Raw genomic sequence first — 17,819 nt, forward strand, 5'->3', positions numbered from 1 at the left:
CACCCCTCTTTCCCCAAACCAATATGCTGCCCATTGACAAAGATCACAAAGGATACCACAGATAAACACCCATGTGGCTAAGAACATCAACCACGATTCTGAAAATAAATAGACAAAAAGAATTCTCGTCTCACCCCTCTTTCCCTGAACCAAGATTTGGGCTACCAATTGACAAAGATCACGAAGGATACCAGGGATAAACACCCTTTAATCCACCAACCCCATCTTTATCCAAAGCCCTTCCTCATTATGATTTTCCAATTGACCCTATTATAAGTAATACCAAAATTCATTGCAGAACAAGCCCCTTACCTCTAGATCTCTTTTTTAAAAATAAAAAATAAAAGAATAAATTGTCATTATTATAAGCACCAAAGTGGTGCAAACCCATGTACAAAAATATTTACAAGTCAAACCCTTACCTCTAGATCTCTTAATGTCCTCCACTGCTCTGTTAAGATTTTACAAATGAGCCAATTAATACTCCCATCACCAATAAAGTGCAGTGGTAGGAGAAAAGCTAAATCAGAAACAATTTTCTAACATCTAATCCAAATAGGAGAATTTGATGTATAAAACCAACATTTGCTCCACTTTCTGGAACTAGAACAAATATAACTTTTTTCTCACTAAGCAAGATGTCATATATGGTTTAAGGACTTCTCCTTATGGTGATTCCTCATTCATTTTCACAAAGTAGATTCCTTGTTATTATTCCACTAGAAAAGATCAATAATAGCAAGGATGTGGAATTGAAATTAACAAACTCAAAAGCACAGAACATATTACTTACATCCAATAATTGACCAAATCAGCTAAACAAAATCAAAGGACTAATTCATACAAGAAGAAACTATCTTATCCTCATATCTGAACAAAATTCATGGGTAATTACAGTGCCATCTTATTCTTGCAACATTCCAGTAAGGAAACTAAGACTTTGCTCCACAGAACATTGCCATCAGGTGGAAGTTTTTCTCCCATTATTTTTGGTTGCAGAAGTTGAGGTTAAATAGAGGAAGAACTAACATATAAAATGCACTTAGTTGTCTATAGAAGCAGAACCCAAAAGCAGGAATTCCAGAGTTCTGAATTTCCATCACATTACTAGAGACAGTAATTTTGTAGCAACCATTACCTGAATATATATTAATATAAAGTGCCTCAGGGTGATAAACAGGCAAAGAGCCTCCTAACTTCTCTGCTATGTCTGAAATGCTCCAGAACCCACGCATCATAACAGACCTCCATTCCAGTTTAGAGCTTGCAACAAACAATCTGCTAGCGAGGTGATCATTTTTCAAGTTAAACTTCACAGGAGGCATTGTTTTTTCGAAATCAATAGCTTCAGAATCAGTGAACACATTAGGGAAAATGTTCTCATCCCATCCACATTCAGCAAGAGGATTGTTCTCAATAAAATCTTGATGGCATCCAGTATGATGTTTTTTATCAAAAAGAAACAACCACTGATTATATAGACTAAAGTAACCATCATGAATAAGCACAAAAATTCCCCTTGGTCCCAATAGGAGATCATTAATAGCAGAAAGAGTACCCGTGAATGCAATGCAAAGCCAAATCTCCTTTTTCAGGGAATTGTTAGAATTGAATACTATCTGACCACCACAACGCCTCTGAGCATATATCTGGAACTCATTCTGTGTGCAAACTCCAAGTATTAATTCTCCATATTCCAAAGCCGACCACTTCAAGGCAACAACATCTCCATCAAGGGCTAATGTATCTTCCAACATGAAGATCCCAGTATCTGTGAGGTGTACAATGTCCCAAATAGAAATAGTGTTGACAGAACTTGAATTACTCTCCACATGTACAGTAGCAATCTTGCGACCACAATCCGTCAAAGATATAGAACCAACAGGACCTGGATGCACAAAACACATACCAACAAGCTCCCATAGACTCAAAGATGTTGACGATTCAAGAGAACTAGTTCTCCACAGCTTCAAACTACCATCAGATTGGCCAGTGGCCATAACATATGCTGGATTTTTGCTGTGCGTATCATTATCGAAAGGAGAACAATTTTGACACACCACAGCAAAACTTGTAACTTTATCATGCTTGTGAGGCTCAGGTAAATCTGACGAGGATGCATAAACAGAAAGACAGTATCTTTTATCACCAAATGTCGCTTCAAATTTCCACCTGCCACATTCAACTTCACATTTACAACAGCTTCCTGACAAACTATAAGAATGCAACATGATTCGCCATGATAAAGCCTGAAACCTTTCCATCCATAGCCCCAAAAGCATAAAATTATTGTATTTAAATGTTTTATTACAAGAAGACTGCAATGGTATTGAAAAGATATCATTTGGACCAACTTCATAAGGACCATAATCTGTAAAAGGAATGGTACATAAGTAGTGACATACTACATCATTGTTACCAGTTTCATAGACCTTTATAAGAAAGCAATCAATTCCTCCGGCATGTCCCATAAGAAGAACCCGCTCCTCTCCCAACACTGAAGGTGCCCAGTTCATACTTGTGTATTTAGAACATGAATCTTGCATTACAAATCGTCCACAAAGTTTCCATGTGGGAACCAAGGTTGCAAAGTCTGAAATGCAGTTAGACGTGGTAGAAAAAGACCAAAATAGAAGCAAACCATTAGAGTCCAATGAAACAGCCAGTTCAACTTCACAGATACACGGATGCAAGGCAACTTGTAAGACCTTTCCAGTATGACCATCCATATCTAGAATTCCACCACCCAAAAATATAGTTGAACTTTGTGCCTGGGAATGTACAGATGCATCTTCCATAGTACTTGATGTTTTTGTATACATTAAAGAAGAAATCAAGGAATTACAAGGTAAAAGATGAATCAAAGTGAATATAGTGGGTGAGCTAGAGAAGCTGTTTCTGAAGATAACAACTTTTTTGAGCAGTAATTGATCCTTCGAATTGGCAAGAGCAGTTGAATGGAGATGTTTCATGCCAAGGCTTTGCAGTTCCTGTCTCTTCCATAATGTAACTCGAGGGAATCTCATGGGGGAAATGTCATCAAGACAGTGGATGGCCCAGGATGTGACCAACAGTCCAGGACCAAACCCAATTAACCATTCACACTTGCCAATCCTCTCATGACGATGACCTTCCGTGGAAAAAAACTTGGTAGCATCTTCCTTGGTTTTAAATATACCATCAATTTGCATTGTCCATATCAAGAAAACATCCACACCCAGAGTTCCATTTGTCACATGATTTATCTCAATTACAGCAGCTACACAAAAAGATCTTTTGCTACTTTTGTGATTGCTACCAACTTTTTTAACTTTTCCATTATCTGTCTCACTCCATAACCTTACTGCCCCATCTAAACAGCATGTCAGCAGTATGTGCCTTGGTGAGTTTTCTAGCTCTCTCACAGACTGACTTCTCATTGTCGGCCGCCATTGAATCATTGAAACTGCCTGAGGATGATGTAACTCAACCTTTGCATATTCAGATTTTTCATCACTATAACATACCAAGACACATTTGCTGCCTTCATATGATCCTTCAGAATGTGGTTTACTCAAACAGTTTGCAGTTGCTGAAGGCCCCTCAATCGACCAGGTTGAAGAAACCAGATTTTGAGGCTGATCTCCTTTAAACTTCCAAGCTATTTCCCAGGACCTACTCCTCCTTTTCCACAAAATGACCTCAATTCCACCAGCAATTATCCCATCACCAGAGCCTGTCCATTCAATGGCGTCAACCTTTGTAGATTGTACTAGTACTGCATTCTGGCTCCAACAAAAAGAACCTGAATATCAGTAAAACAAATTCAAATTTAAGATACAAATTAAAACAGAAAAAGAAAAAGAATTCATTTGTACAGCCTAGTATTTGGTTAAAAATAAGCAAAGAACTAACAATCTCTACCATTTTCCATGTATTAGGCAATAGTACACATATATACCAATTATTTTCTTCTACATCTCCTCTTTGCACGTCATCTTTGTTTCTAGCTGAGTTTAAGCAAGAACATATTTTTTTCCGTTGAATATAGAGTAAAAGTAGCATATATTCAAATAACCTCATTCCTTTTTACAAATTGTTTACAATAGAAAATTATTACCATTCAATTCCCATATGACATACTAAAGTTGGCTAAGAAAAAACAGACATAAAATTCAATGCAACAGCTTTCATATATATAAACATATATATATATATATAGATGCACAGTCCAAGGTAAATGCAACTGGACGATTGACTTTATTGTATAGCAGAGTTTCCTATGTCTAGATAAACTATATTGAAGGAAAGCAAATTGTAATGCTATGAAGAAAACAAGTCCGCCAAAAGTAGTGGCAAACAATATGAATCAAATTTCATGATTTACAAAAACAGCCATTCATTCTCGGACTGACTACGCAAGGGCAAAGGCAACAACCAAACCAAGTGATCGATCTTTTTCTTCTACTTTCTCACATCCCCTCCTTTCTAGCTTGCAAGTTCTTCTGCCCCTAATTCGCCCAACATTCCAATTTTTGCGTGTCCACGGCTTTCTCAGTAACAAAACAGACCAATAAAAGCTAAACTCCAACTTCCAACATACCTTTTGACTTCGCTGAATCATGCGAGAACACAGAGACACAATTCTCTGATGCCGCAGCGAGCTCTCCAATCGATGGCATGACCTGAGACCAAGAAACGGACGAAACATCGCCGCAGAGCTGGAAGACTTGTCGGAAGATTGGACCGATTGATGTTTCTTCCGGAGAAAGTGCCGAAGGGAAGTGAGAGATCACTAGAAGAGAGGAGGCTCCGTATGCGACCCATGAGTAACCGGCGAAGTCTGGTAACCAATCGATGGAGGATATAGACCGGTTAGGGGCCGGAGGGATGACCTCAGATCCGTGGAGGGAAAGAGGAAGGTGTTCGGTAGGATCGACGGCCGTAATTGAGTTTCGGGAATCAGAGCTCGTGTCTGGCATTTTACCGGAACACCAGAAGAAACAGAGCGTGAGGTCTATATATGTTGGGAGTTGTACAGTTGAAAATTGTAACTCACGGTGAGAGTGATGTTCTGGTTCTTTGCAAGTTTGATTATTAATTTTTTCTAAAATGTAACTCATTCAAGTTTAATCTATCCCGCAATATTTAATTATTTAATATTTAGACTTTAATTATAAGTTACATGGAATTAATTTAATTTATTTTTATGATAATCTAAAATATGTATCAAACAAATGAAAACATAACAATACATTATTAACCACAAAAGGAGTTTTTGAATTTTACTTTGCTGGTAAAAAATTGACTAAATGTGTGAATTGATTTTTGTTTTTGATAAAAATAAAATATTTCTAAGAAATTACAAAAATTAAATAATATTTTTAAGCATAATATGTATTAAGTTTATGCCTCATTAGTCAATAAATTAAAATAATTTTTAAATAAAATATAATTTAAGCTCTTTTTAAAATTAATTTATATTGGATAAATAAAGAAAATAATTAAACAAAAAAATATTTTAAAATATTTTTAAGTTATTAGAATAACTTTTTAAAATATTTTATTACTTCAATATTTATCATCAATTTATAACATAACTAGTTTTCAAATGGAATTAAAATAATATGTTTTAGATTTTATTAAAAACTTAGAAATAAATTCATGTAAATTTTAAATTTATTTCAAATATCCTGTAAATGAATTTTATTCAGATTATTTCCTATATATATGTGTGTATATATATATATATTCATATGTATGCTCCTTTATCTTCTAATACTGAATTTCAATTTCTTAGTATGTTTGTAACGACCCCAAAAATTCAAAACAAAATGCATATAATAATTTGAGTGCGGAAGCGAAATAAAATATTAAGGTTAACATCTCTTACACAATAACTTAAAAGTACTGAATAATATTACGGAATAAGTTCTCTAAAAGAAATACGAGAAAGTGAGAAAAATAAAGGAAACTATAAAACATCTAGCATCTACTCGCCATATTCTTGTGGATCGAGTTCGGGAATTAGGTCCTCCTGATTTGAAATGGTTAAATAAGGAATGAACTACACTAATCCAATAAGGACGTCACATTATATCACCGTCACAGAAGTAAAGGTTAGTAGAAAACCAAAAATAACCAATGGAACACAAATTTTAAACAAATTCATTTATCAATAATCAAACTATTTACTGTCCATTTACCGCAGTGAGATTTATAAAAACGACCTATGGAAACAATAACATTATAAATATCATGAATTCATATATAATCTGTAACATAGCACATATCATACTTTTATATTCAAATCATAAAACAACAATTGCCCTTTTTTATCAGTCTACTAGTATCCATGGGGATCCATAGGGGTCCCCGCTTCACGTGAATCATTCCCCTTAATAATCTTAATTCCAGGGTTGTCCCCATATCCCATCCGGTATGAGCGCCAAAATAATAAATATCAATACCCTGTCCGGTATGAGAGTAAAGCGGGTCGTCCCCATACCCCGTCTGGTATGAGTGCCAAATGACCAAGTCTCCATACCCCGTCCGGTATGAGACAACATTCACGGTAAGGTTCCCTATGAACCTGGTCCGTCTATCATTTCCCAGGATATCTAGTGAGGCTGTCATCATATCCATTTATCAAATCACATCCCATTCCTATTTGTCTTTAGTCTCCGTTACCAACTCAAACATAAATACATAAACAAGTAACGTGCATCCAATAAAGCAAACATATCTTAGATTCCCAAAATCAAACAGTAGTGAAGTAAGCAATGATTCATGCATTTAAAATCATAGAATAGATAAACCAGATACCATAACGCATTTAAACTGTAAAATAAATCAAGCAGGAATCAACAGAGAATAATGTCCGATTTCGGGCTCCATTAGCAACCTTAATTAATTATGCATATCCATTAATTTGCAAAAATGCAGTATTACCATTTATTCGAACTTTAATTCCATGATAGGAAATAGGGTGATGGGTTCTTATTTGATTTGGCGTCGAAAACTAGATTTTTACTGCGCTTACGGGCGATCCCTAATTCCCTGAATTTTTTTTCGGGAATTGAAACGCGCTTACAATACCTACACATGTCCCAAATAACCCAAAAAATCATACCCAGGGCCTACTCGGCCAATTTCAAAATTCCGGCATGACGGCTCCGCTGTGCTCCATCGACGGCGCTGCCGCGAGCGGCAGTGATTCGCCTCGGGTTGGCTGTTTTTGGCCGTTCTTGACCGAATTCAGCCAAACTTGGATCGGTTCCTGTGAGAAAACACACTTAGGGCCCTCGGTAGGCCGAAAAAAATATAAAAAACCAAAACTCACCGGTAGTGGGACTCTCCGGCGCGGTGGCTCCTCCAGCTCACGTCGCGGTTGAGTGTTTTGCTCCAGTCAACCTGTAGATGAGGAAACGGTGATCACAACGGTAGAAAAATCATATCGAACGGGAATCGGGAAGGTCTTCATCGGAGGCAAAAATTGAGACACCCCGTGGCAACACCGCTGGGCTTCGGCGGTATTTTTCGGCAAATTAGCCAGTGTTTTCACTTCGATTTGGCCATAGGTGGGTTTAGAATCAAATTCTGAGCAAATGGTAGAATTTTTACCTCGTTTGGCGGCCGAAAATTGCTCAAGTACGACGATGGTCGGCTCCCCGGCGGCTGAGCTGTCTTCTCCGGCAATGGGCTCTGGCGGCTAGGGCTTAGGTTTGGGTGCGGATGAGGTTATTTATACCCATCCGCTTTTAATTTGAACCGTCCATCGCTTTTAATCTGAATCGTTCGATCGCGATTAAATAGAGAATGAATCTGGACCGTTCATCGTAATTCAATGTAGGCCATCCGTGTACGATTCAATCTGTACCGTCCGTGCGCGATGCTCTGGACCGTCTGTGTGCGTTTTTGATCTGGACCGTTCATGCGCGCGGGAACGGATCTTAGCCGTTCGATCGCGTGCACTCAGATCACCTACGTAGCTCCCTCCCGCGTGGCCTCCTGCGTTAGCCTCTCTGCCCCTGGCACGTCTTGGTTGGCCAGGACTGCTGACTGGGCAGCTGACGTGGCACAACTTTTCTAAATTATATTTTGACCCACCGGTTTTCGATTTTTCTTTCAAAAATACCTCCAGAACCCAAATTTTCACCTATTTTTTCCAAAATTGTTTTTAATTAAATTCCTAAATAATTTTTACCCATTATTATTATTATTATTTCTATTAAAATAAAATAAAATAAAATAATATAATATAATATAATAATAATAAAAATGAAAAGAAATTTTTTGGGTGTTACAACTCTCCCCCCTTAAAAGAAATTTGGTCCCTCAAATTTGTCTTTTACTCTCGATCGAACAACTAGGGGTACTCGGTTCGAAAGTCTGATTCTAGCTCTCATGTAGCCTCCCTTAGTGTGTGGTTCTGTCATACTACATTTACAAAGGATATTTCCCGGTTGTGGAGTAATCTACTCTTTCGATCCCTAATGCCGACAGGTACTTCCTCGTAGGATAAGTCCTCCTGGAGTGGGAGAGGTTCGTGGGACAAGACATGAGAAGGGTCCGGGTTGTGCTTGCGTAATATGAACACATGAAACACATTGAGGACTTTGTAAAGCTCTAGAGGTAGTGTTAGTCTGTAGACGGCGGTACCAATCCTGTCGAAGACTTCAAATGGTCCAATAAATCGGGGGTTTAGTTTTTTCCTCCTGCTGAACCTACTAATTCTCTTAAAATGAGTGACCTTAAGGAATACACGGTCACTTTTCTCAAACGCTAAATCTCTCCTCCAAGTGTCCGCATAACTCTTCTGCCTGCTCTGAGCCATCTGAATGTCCCTCCTGATCTTAACTATCTTAGATGTAGTTTCCTCTACCAGCTTTGGGCCGAACAATTTTATATCACCCACTTCTTCCCAATAAATCGGCGATCTGCATAGGCACCCATATAACGCCTCATACGGAGCCATGCCAATGCTCGCTTGGTAGCTGTTGTTGTAGACAAACTCTATCAGGGGTAGATGGTCGTCCCAATTGCCCCAGAGTCAATGACACAAGCTTGAAGCATATCCTCAAGTGTACGGATTGTCCTTTCTGATTGTCCATCAGTCTGAGGGTAGAAGGCAGTACTGAGGGACAACTTCGTTCCCATGCCTTGCTGAAAGCTACTCGAAAATCGAGAAGTGAACCTGGGGTCCCTGTCGGACACCACTTTCACTGGGACTCCATGCAATCTTACTATTTTTCAGATATACATTCTTACCAACTTATCCAAGGGATCGGTCATCCTGATGGCTAAGAAGTTGGAAGACTTAGTAAGCCGGTTAATAAGTACCTAGATGGTGTCATATCCTGAGCGTGCCTTAGGTAACCCTGTCACGAAATCCATGGTGATATGTTCCCACTTCCACTCTGGAATCGGTAAAGGATGAAGTAACCCGCCTGGGCGTTGATGCTCTGCCTTGACTTGCTGACACACCAAGTATTTAAGCACAAAGTCAGCTATGTCCCTTTTCATCTAATTCCACCAAAATCGGGATCGCATGCTTTGGTACATTTTGGTACTTCTGGGATGCATGACCAACTTTGAGCTATGGGCATTTGTCATGATGTCTCTCTTTAACTCACTGTCACTTATAACACACACATTATCCTTAAATCGGAGTAACCCATCAGCGGAGACTCAGAATTCTGAGCTAACTCCCTGTTCTGCATTGTTCTTGAGGGTTATTAGGACGGGATCAACTGACTGAGTTTCTCTTATTCTCTGGATTAACTCAGGCTGGACGATCAAATGGCCCAAACATGTGACTTTCCTCAAGTCCTGAAGTCAAACCTGTTGTGTAGCCCTAATTTGCCTGCATTCTGAGACCATCCAATAGGCTAAGATACCTGCACTTTTTCTGCTGAGTGCATCAACTACCACGTTGCCCTTACCCGGATGGTACAAGATATCACAATCATAGTCCTTAAGAAGTTCTATCCACCTTCTCTGACGCATGTTGAGATCTTTCTGAGTGAATATGTGTTTCAAACTCTTGTGATCGGTATAGATCTAAAAGGTCTCTCCATATAAATAATGGCGCCAAGTCTTTAAGGCGTATATGATTGCGGCAAGCTATAAGTCATGGGTTGGATAATTTTTTTCATGACTCTTTAACTGTCTGGACCCATTGACTATGACCTTCTCATGCTGCATTAGAACACAACTCAGGCTTAGATAAGAGGCATCACTGTAAACTGTATATCCCCCTGATCCACTCGGTAAGGCCAGCACAGGTGCAGTAATCAACCACTTCTTTAGTTATGAAAAACTTTTTTCACAGTCCTCATTCCACTCAAAGTTGGCATTCTTCTTTGTGAGTCGAGTTAGGGGAGCCGCTACACTAGAAAATCCTTCAATGAACCTGCGGTAATAGCCCACCATTCCCAGAAAGCTACGAATTTCTTTAACTGATGTCAATTTCTCTCTGCCGAGCACCACTTCAACCTTTTCAGGGTTCACTGATACTCCATCCTTTGATATGATGTGCCCCAGGAAGGCGGTCTGCTCAAGCCATAATTCACACTTACTCAACTTTGCATATAACTTCTTTCTTATGAGAACCTACAAAACCTGGGCTAGATGATGAGTATGTTCCTCTCTGCTTTTTGAGTAAATCAGGATGTCATCAATGAACACGATAACAAATTGATCTAAGAATTGTCTGAAGACCCTGTTCGTCAGATCCATAAAGATAGCTGGGACATTGTTTAGTCCAAATGACATGACCAGGAACTCATAATGTCTGTACCTGGTTCGAAAAGTCGTTTTGGGAATGTCTTCTGTCCTTATTTTCACCTGATGGTAACTTGATCACAGGTTTATTTTAGAGAAGACCTGCGCACCTTACAACTAATCGAAGAGGTCATTAATCATGGAAATGGGATACTTATTCTTGATTGTGACCCTATTCAATCATCTGTAATCAATACATAATCTCAATGTTCTATCTCCCTTCTTGGCAAAAGTGACTCCGGCACCCCAAGGGGACACACTATGTCTGATAAAACCACTGTCTTACAATTCAGTGATATGTTTTCTTAGCTCCTCCATCTCAACGCGGCTCATGCGGTAAGGAGCAACCAAAATGGGCTGGGTGTCTGGCTGTAAATCTATGGTGAACTCGACTTCCCTATCCACTGGCAGTCCAGGTAGCTCATCCGGAAACATATCTGGAAAGTCTCGGACTACCGGAATCTCTTGAATACAATTTTCTTTCTTGAGTTTGCCTAATTAGAGAAAATAGTAAGGTTAAGATACTCGACAATTAAGAAAGCTTACTATCAAGGAATAAGTACTAAATGATTTTATTAATTTGTAAATGGCTCCTTATTAGTAGGATTAAATACAACCTTCTTGCTAAAGCAATCTATGGTGACGTGATATGCCGCTAGCCAATTCATCCTTAAAATTACATCAAAATCCCCCGTGTCTAATTCTATCAGGTCTACACTTAGTTTCTTATTTACTATCTCCACGCACAAGCCCTGTAGACAACTTCTCCCAATAGTGTTACACTCCCAACAGTAGACACAAATAACATTGAATCAAGTTTATCAGGTAATACATTAAATTTGGATGCAAAAACAAGTGAAACAAATGAATGCAATACACCAGTGTCAAACAAAACATGAGTAAGATGGTTACAGATCAGTGTACATACCCTGTACCACGTTCGGGTCGGCATCGGCATCCTGCTGGGTGAGGTTGTAAGCCCTACCCTGGATAAGAGGTCTTCTATGATTCTGGTTCATTAGGCACTTTATCACATAGTGTTGAGCACTACCACATATGCGACAGGCATTGTTGAGGCGGTAGCATGGTCGGTCCCTGTGATCCCTGCCGCAATGCTGACAGATCTTACCACGTCTTACCACTGGAGCCTGAGGGGGAGCTTGGATCACCGGTCTGGGCCTCTTGTTCTGTTGGACAAGCGTTGTAGGAGCTGGTCTGCGGGGTGGAGCTGAGGGTATGTGGTTCCCTACTGACTGAGAGAGGGTGTGGAGGCTCCTCTCCACTAACTGTGACTTGGCCAGAACGACCGAGTAAGTCCAGAGCTCCAGTACAAATAAATGCTGCTTGATCTCTAGGCAGAGGCCCTAGTGGAACCTCCTAGCCTTCCTGCCCTCATCCATCAAAGTCTTAGGGGAGTATCGGCCCAACTCCAGGAACTTACGAGCATATTCTGACACCGTCATGTTCCCTTGGACCAACTGGACAAACTCTATCTCATTCAGATGTCGGATGTGCTTTAAGAGGTACTCTGCATGAAAGGCTGCTAGGAACTGTTCCCGAGTAACTGGAACAGGCAAGGTGGTTTGCTTGAGTTCCCACCAGCGGTCTGCTTCTCCCACCAGCATGTAAGTAGCAAGGGTGATCCTCTACTCGGGAGTAACTCCTAGGATCTTGAAGGCCTTCTCCATCTCTGCCAACCAGTACTGGGCATCTTCAAAAGAGGATTTCCTTGCAAAAGTAGATGGGTTCAATCTCCTGTACCTCTCTACGTATCCTGGGTCAATCATGAAAGGAGTTGGGTCCCGCAGAATAGGGACTGGGCCAGGCTGAGGATGGACTAGGGGGCCCTGTGGTGGTACTTGCTGATATGGTGAGGCTATTGGATTATACTGTGGCAGTGTCAGGCAGTACTGTGGCTGGGGCACCGGATTATACTACGGCGGTAGCACCGAGTGATACTGTGGAGGAGCAGGCTCGTACCGGGGTGGCTCGGGATCCTCTCGCTGCAGTGGTGGCTCAACCTGTGACAGTTGGGGAGGGTCGGGTAGCTCCCTTCTCTCCTTTCAACCCTGCTGGGCAGCAATGAGTCTCTCTAGCATCTCAAATATCTTATCAACGTCTTCCCAAAGCGAACCATCCTGGGCTGCTCAGTTCAGTAGGGGTCTTCCTCTTCTCATCTCTTCGTACCTGCATTTCACAAGGAATGGTTGAGTAATGATTCATTGGTTTAGTGTTTCTCTAAGTATCATTGTGTAAGGGATGAGTCCGAACAACGCGACTCTGATACCAACTGTAACGACCCCAAAAATTCAAAAAGAAATGCATATAATAATATGAGTGCGGAAGCGAAATAAAAGATTAAAATTAACATCCCTTACACAATAACTTAAAAGTACTAAATAATATCATAAAATAAGTTCTCTAAAAGAAATACGAGAAAGTGAGAAAAATAAAAGAAACTATAAAACATCTAGCATCTACTCGCCGTTTTCTTCTAGATCGGGCTCGGGAACCAGGTCCTCCTGATTTGAAATGGTTAAATAAGGAATGAGCTACACTAGCCCAGTAAGGACATCACACTATATCACTGTCACAGAAGCAAAGGTTGGTAGAAAACCAAAAACAACCAATGGAGTAGTAGATTTAAACAAATTCATTTATCAATAATCAAACCAATTACCGTCCACTTACAGGAGTGAGATTTATAAAAACGACATATGGAAATAATAACATTATAAATATCATGAATTCATATATAATATGTAACATAGTACATATCATACTTTTATATTTAAATCATCAAACAACAATTGCCATTTTTTATCAGCCTACTAGTATCCATGGGGATCCATAATGGTCCCCGCTTCACGTGAACCATTCCTCTTAACAATCTTAATTCTAGGGTCGTCCCCATACCTCGTCTGGTATAAGCACCAAAATAATAAACCTCAATACCTCGTCCGGTATGAAGGTAAAGCAGGTCGTCCCCATACCCCATCCGATATGAGACAACGTTCACAATAGGGTTTCCTATAAACCCGGTCCGTCTACCATCTCCCAAGATATCTAGTGAGGCTGTCACCATATCCATTTATCAAATCACATCCCATTCCTATTTGTCCTTAATCTCCGTTACCAACTCAAACATAAATACATAAATAAGTAACGTGCATCCAATAAAGCAAGCATATCTTAGATTCCCAAAATCAAACAGTAGTGAAGTAAGCAGTGATTCATGCATTTAAAACCATAAAATAGATAAACCAGATAGCATAACGCATTTAAACTGTAAAATAAATCAAGCAGGAATCGACAGAGAATAATGTCCGATTTCGAGCTCCATTAGCAATCTTAATTAATTATGCATATCCATTAATTTACAAAAAATGCAGTATTACCATTTATTCGAACTTTAATTCCATGATGAAAAATAGGGTGAGGGGTCCTTACTTGATTTGACGTCGAAAACTAGATTTTCACTGCGCCTACGGGCAGTCCCTAGTTCCCTGAATTTTTTTTCGGGAACTGAAACGCGCTTATGGTACCTACACATGTCTCAAATAACCTAAAAAATAAGACCCAGAGCCTACTTGGCTAATTTTGAAATTATGGCAGGGCGGTTCTGCCGTGCTCTGGCGACGGCGTCGCCGCTCGCGGCAACGATCTGCCTCGGGTTGGCTGTTTTCGATCATTCTCGGCCGAATTCAGCTAAACTTGCATCGGTTCTTGTGAGAAAACACACTTAGGGCCCTTGATGGGTAGAAAAAATGTAAAAAATCGAAATTCACCGGTGGTGGGGCTCTCCGGCGCGGCGGCTCCTCTGGCTCACGTCGCGGTTGGGTGTTTTGCTCCAATTAACCTGTAGAGGAGAAAACGGTGATCACAACGGTGAAAAAATCACATCGAACGAAAATCGAAAAGGGCCTCATCGAAGGCAAAAATCGAGACACCCCGCAGCGGCACCGCTGTGCTTCGGCGGCCTTTTTCGGCCAATTGGCCGGTGCTTTCGCTCCGATTTGGCCATAGGTGGGTTTAGAATCACATTCTGAGCAAATGGTAAAATTTTTACCTCGTTTGGCGGCCAAAAATTGCACTAGTATAGCAGCGGGTGGCGGTGGTCGGCTCCCCGGTGGCTGGGCTATCTTCTCCGACGATGGGCTCTGGCGGCTAGGGCTAGGATTTGGGTGCGGATGAGATTATTTATACTCATCCGCTTTTGATCTGAGCCGTCTATCACTTTTAATCTGGACCGTCCGATCGCGATTAAATAGAGAATGAATCTGGGCCGCGTATCGCGATTCAATCTGGGCCGTCTGTGCGTGATTCAATCTGGGCTGTCCGTGCGCGATGCAATCTGGACCGTCCGTGCGCGCGGGAACGAATCTAAACTGTTCGATCGCGCGCATGCGGATCGCCTACGTGGCTCCCTCCCGCGTGGCCTCCCGCATCAGCGTCTCTGCTCCCTGGCGCGTCCTAGTTGGCCGGGGCTGCTGACCGGACAGCTAACGTGGCACAACTTTTTTAAATTGCATTTTGATCTCCGGTTTCGATTTTTCTTTCAAAAATACTCCTATAACTTAAATTTTCACTCTTTTTTTCCAAAATTATTTTTAATTAAATCTCTAAATAATTTTTTTTTCCTTTTTATTATTATTATTATTTTTATTTCTATTAAAATAAAATAAAATAAAAATAAAAAATGAAAAGAAATTTTTTGGGTGTTACAATGTTAGTGGAAGGAAATTAGGAGACCAACATTCTGTATGTGTGTGATGAATTTGGAGTTTAGGCAAAAGAATATGATATAATATTATTTATGGCTAGAATTAGCAAGCATTTAGTGGCTTAGTCATTTCTGTGTGATGAATAGCTTTTTCTTTTTTTTTCTTTTAATTGACTTCTCCCTCAACTTATTCACTTTTTTTTAATAATAAATTTATTTATTTATTAATGAATTAATATATATATATTTATTATAATATAATAAAAATAATTTTTAAATAAAAATACAAGTACAATTTTTATTAAAAATAAATTAATTAATTAATTATTCAATAAATAATGACTTTACATTTTAAAAAAAAAAAATTAATCACCTTCACTGGGACGCATTTTGATCATAACACGATGAACAATAATTAGATTATATAAGAACAAACCAATCAATTTTTTTTTATAATTTTAATCCTCACTTCACATTAAAAATAACACAATTGTTTATCAATAGCATACACAGCACAATTTATTAACAGGAATAATTATTTTAGGAAAAAAATTTGACTGTAAAGACCTGAATATCTCATGAACTAGATTAGCAATCTTTAAATCAATAAATAATACAATTTAATTTCTTAAAATTTTCTTCTTCTTCTACTTAGTCGAGCTTTTAACTATCTCTCCCCGCATATTTGCAAAATAAATTAGATATACATATATATATCGTAGTAAATTAATATTTGTATAATTCAATCACAAGATCCAGTCACATGGCGTGGGAGAGTTGCAGGTAGGATAAGAGGCCGCCATTGAAACGTCATCGTTTAGTAAGTAGAAATTGGCGAAATCCAAGCAAGGGTCATGTGGAAGATGCTGGTTGGTGACAAGGTTTAGCCTCAGTAACTCGTCTGTTTGCGCCTGCAAAATCAACGCCTGAGCTCGCGTTGATTGAAGCTGAGTTTCCAGTTCTTGAACCATCTTTTGCAGGTGAAAAATAGCTCCAGTGCTGCCATATACAGGATCTCTCATTCTCGCCCTTGCTTCGAACACAATCGCTTTCACCGCATCTTCCCTCTTCGTCTCCTCCACCATCTGCATGCTCCCATACACACACACATAAATATATACGTATATCATTGTTATTTGTATATAAGTATTACAAATCCATGTACGGAATTAGACGATGATGCTCACCTGAATCATTTTGATAACGTTGCTGGCACCGAAAACCCGATGCACGCCGGCAAATTTCTCCATATCATCGCTGGGAAAATAGGGTGCAAGTAGGCAATTAGTGTCACATCTGCGCCGCAGCATCCTACAAGCAGAGCAGGGCTGATGGGTCCTGGATCTGGCCACCCCTTGCTCATTCATTTCTTTTTTTAAATATATTACAACTTACTTCTGTTCCAATTTTCAAAGTGTTTTATACATATACATATATATATATATATAGAGAGAGAGAGAGAGAGAATGATAACATTAAAAAAGTGCAAAAAAGTAAATTAAAGAGGGAAATTATTTAAGGTTGTTTGTGTTAGGGGCATTGATAATAGATTGTCAAAAGTGTTGAGTGCAAGGAAGGTGGTGAGGCGGCCACTTAAGGACATGTTTGAGACGATAAGGGGTTGAAAATTAAGGTGAGACTGTGGACCTAACAACAGCAGCAAGCATTAGGATTTTGCCAAACATGGCATAAGACAAGTAGACGGAAGAAAGCGAAGTACTCTTGTATATATATATATATATATATCATATTCCAATTTCTAATTGATTGTTTTTCACTATAAGACGAGATAAACACCAACCAACTTAATTTCTTATTGGTACCGTCACAGCTCATGCTCCTCACATTCAAACCGCACGTGTCAAAAAGCGGTCGTTTATGTTTGAGACTGCAAAGCTACACACGAAAGCTGCACTTATTGGCCTACCCGTTTGGCACAACTGATTGATCTTTATGTTGTTAGAAGGGATAAAGTGTAAATACTCATAGTTTGGGGTTAAAACTGTAAATTGTCCTAAATTATGTTCCTACCATAAATACTGAGAGAAATTTCTTCATTACTACAAGTTTTCATTTTTCCCAAAATGCAAAGATCGGGTTTCTGTTTCTCTCTTACTTTCTGGCCTGCCAAACAACAATCTTTCTTTCAAATTCATAGGGTTTAGTGTGTATTTTCCATCAAACACACTTCTAAACTCATCACAAAATCTAATATATGTTGCAAATTGATGAAATTGCTTTTATAATAATTTTCGATAAAATGATTACAAAATATTTATTTTAACTTTATTATTTTATTCAATGTACATATATATAATTTTTAAGATATTTA

General features: G+C 39.2%; 2 protein-coding genes across 9 annotated transcripts in view; both read right to left on the reverse strand.

The window, feature by feature from the left end:
- LOC110811009 (transducin family protein / WD-40 repeat family protein) overlaps positions 1 to 5,061 on the reverse strand; it is a 48,643-nt gene extending 43,582 nt beyond the window's left edge. For 3 of the 8 annotated variants that reach the window (XM_088220585.1, XM_088220584.1, XM_088220583.1), the window contains exons 1-2: positions 4,583 to 5,057; positions 1,139 to 3,784 (exon numbers count right to left, since the gene is read on the reverse strand). In XM_088220585.1, coding sequence (XP_088076711.1) covers positions 1,139 to 3,784; positions 4,583 to 4,961 — 3,025 coding nt within the window. In that variant the 5' untranslated portion in view covers positions 4,962 to 5,057. Of the gene's footprint in view, positions 1 to 1,138; positions 3,785 to 4,582 lie in introns of all 8 variants that reach the window. The other 5 variants (XR_015819383.1, XM_088220587.1, XM_088220589.1 and 2 more) reach the window with 4 other exon arrangements.
- A 10,986-nt stretch (positions 5,062 to 16,047) lies between these two features.
- On the reverse strand, positions 16,048 to 16,998 carry LOC110811030 (LOB domain-containing protein 24-like). Its single transcript, XM_022037385.2, has 2 exons — positions 16,675 to 16,998; positions 16,048 to 16,572 (listed from the first exon to the last, which is right to left on the reverse strand). Exons 1-2 carry the CDS (start codon positions 16,852 to 16,854, stop codon positions 16,234 to 16,236), a joined length of 519 nt encoding a protein of 172 aa, XP_021893077.1. The 5' UTR covers positions 16,855 to 16,998; the 3' UTR covers positions 16,048 to 16,233.
- Between the last annotated feature and the right edge of the window lie 821 nt (positions 16,999 to 17,819).

Source organism: Carica papaya, chromosome 5, assembly GCF_054855325.1.
Source record: "Carica papaya isolate Zhongbai chromosome 5, ASM5485532v1, whole genome shotgun sequence".
In the NCBI taxonomy this organism is placed as follows: Eukaryota; Viridiplantae; Streptophyta; class Magnoliopsida; order Brassicales; family Caricaceae; genus Carica; species Carica papaya.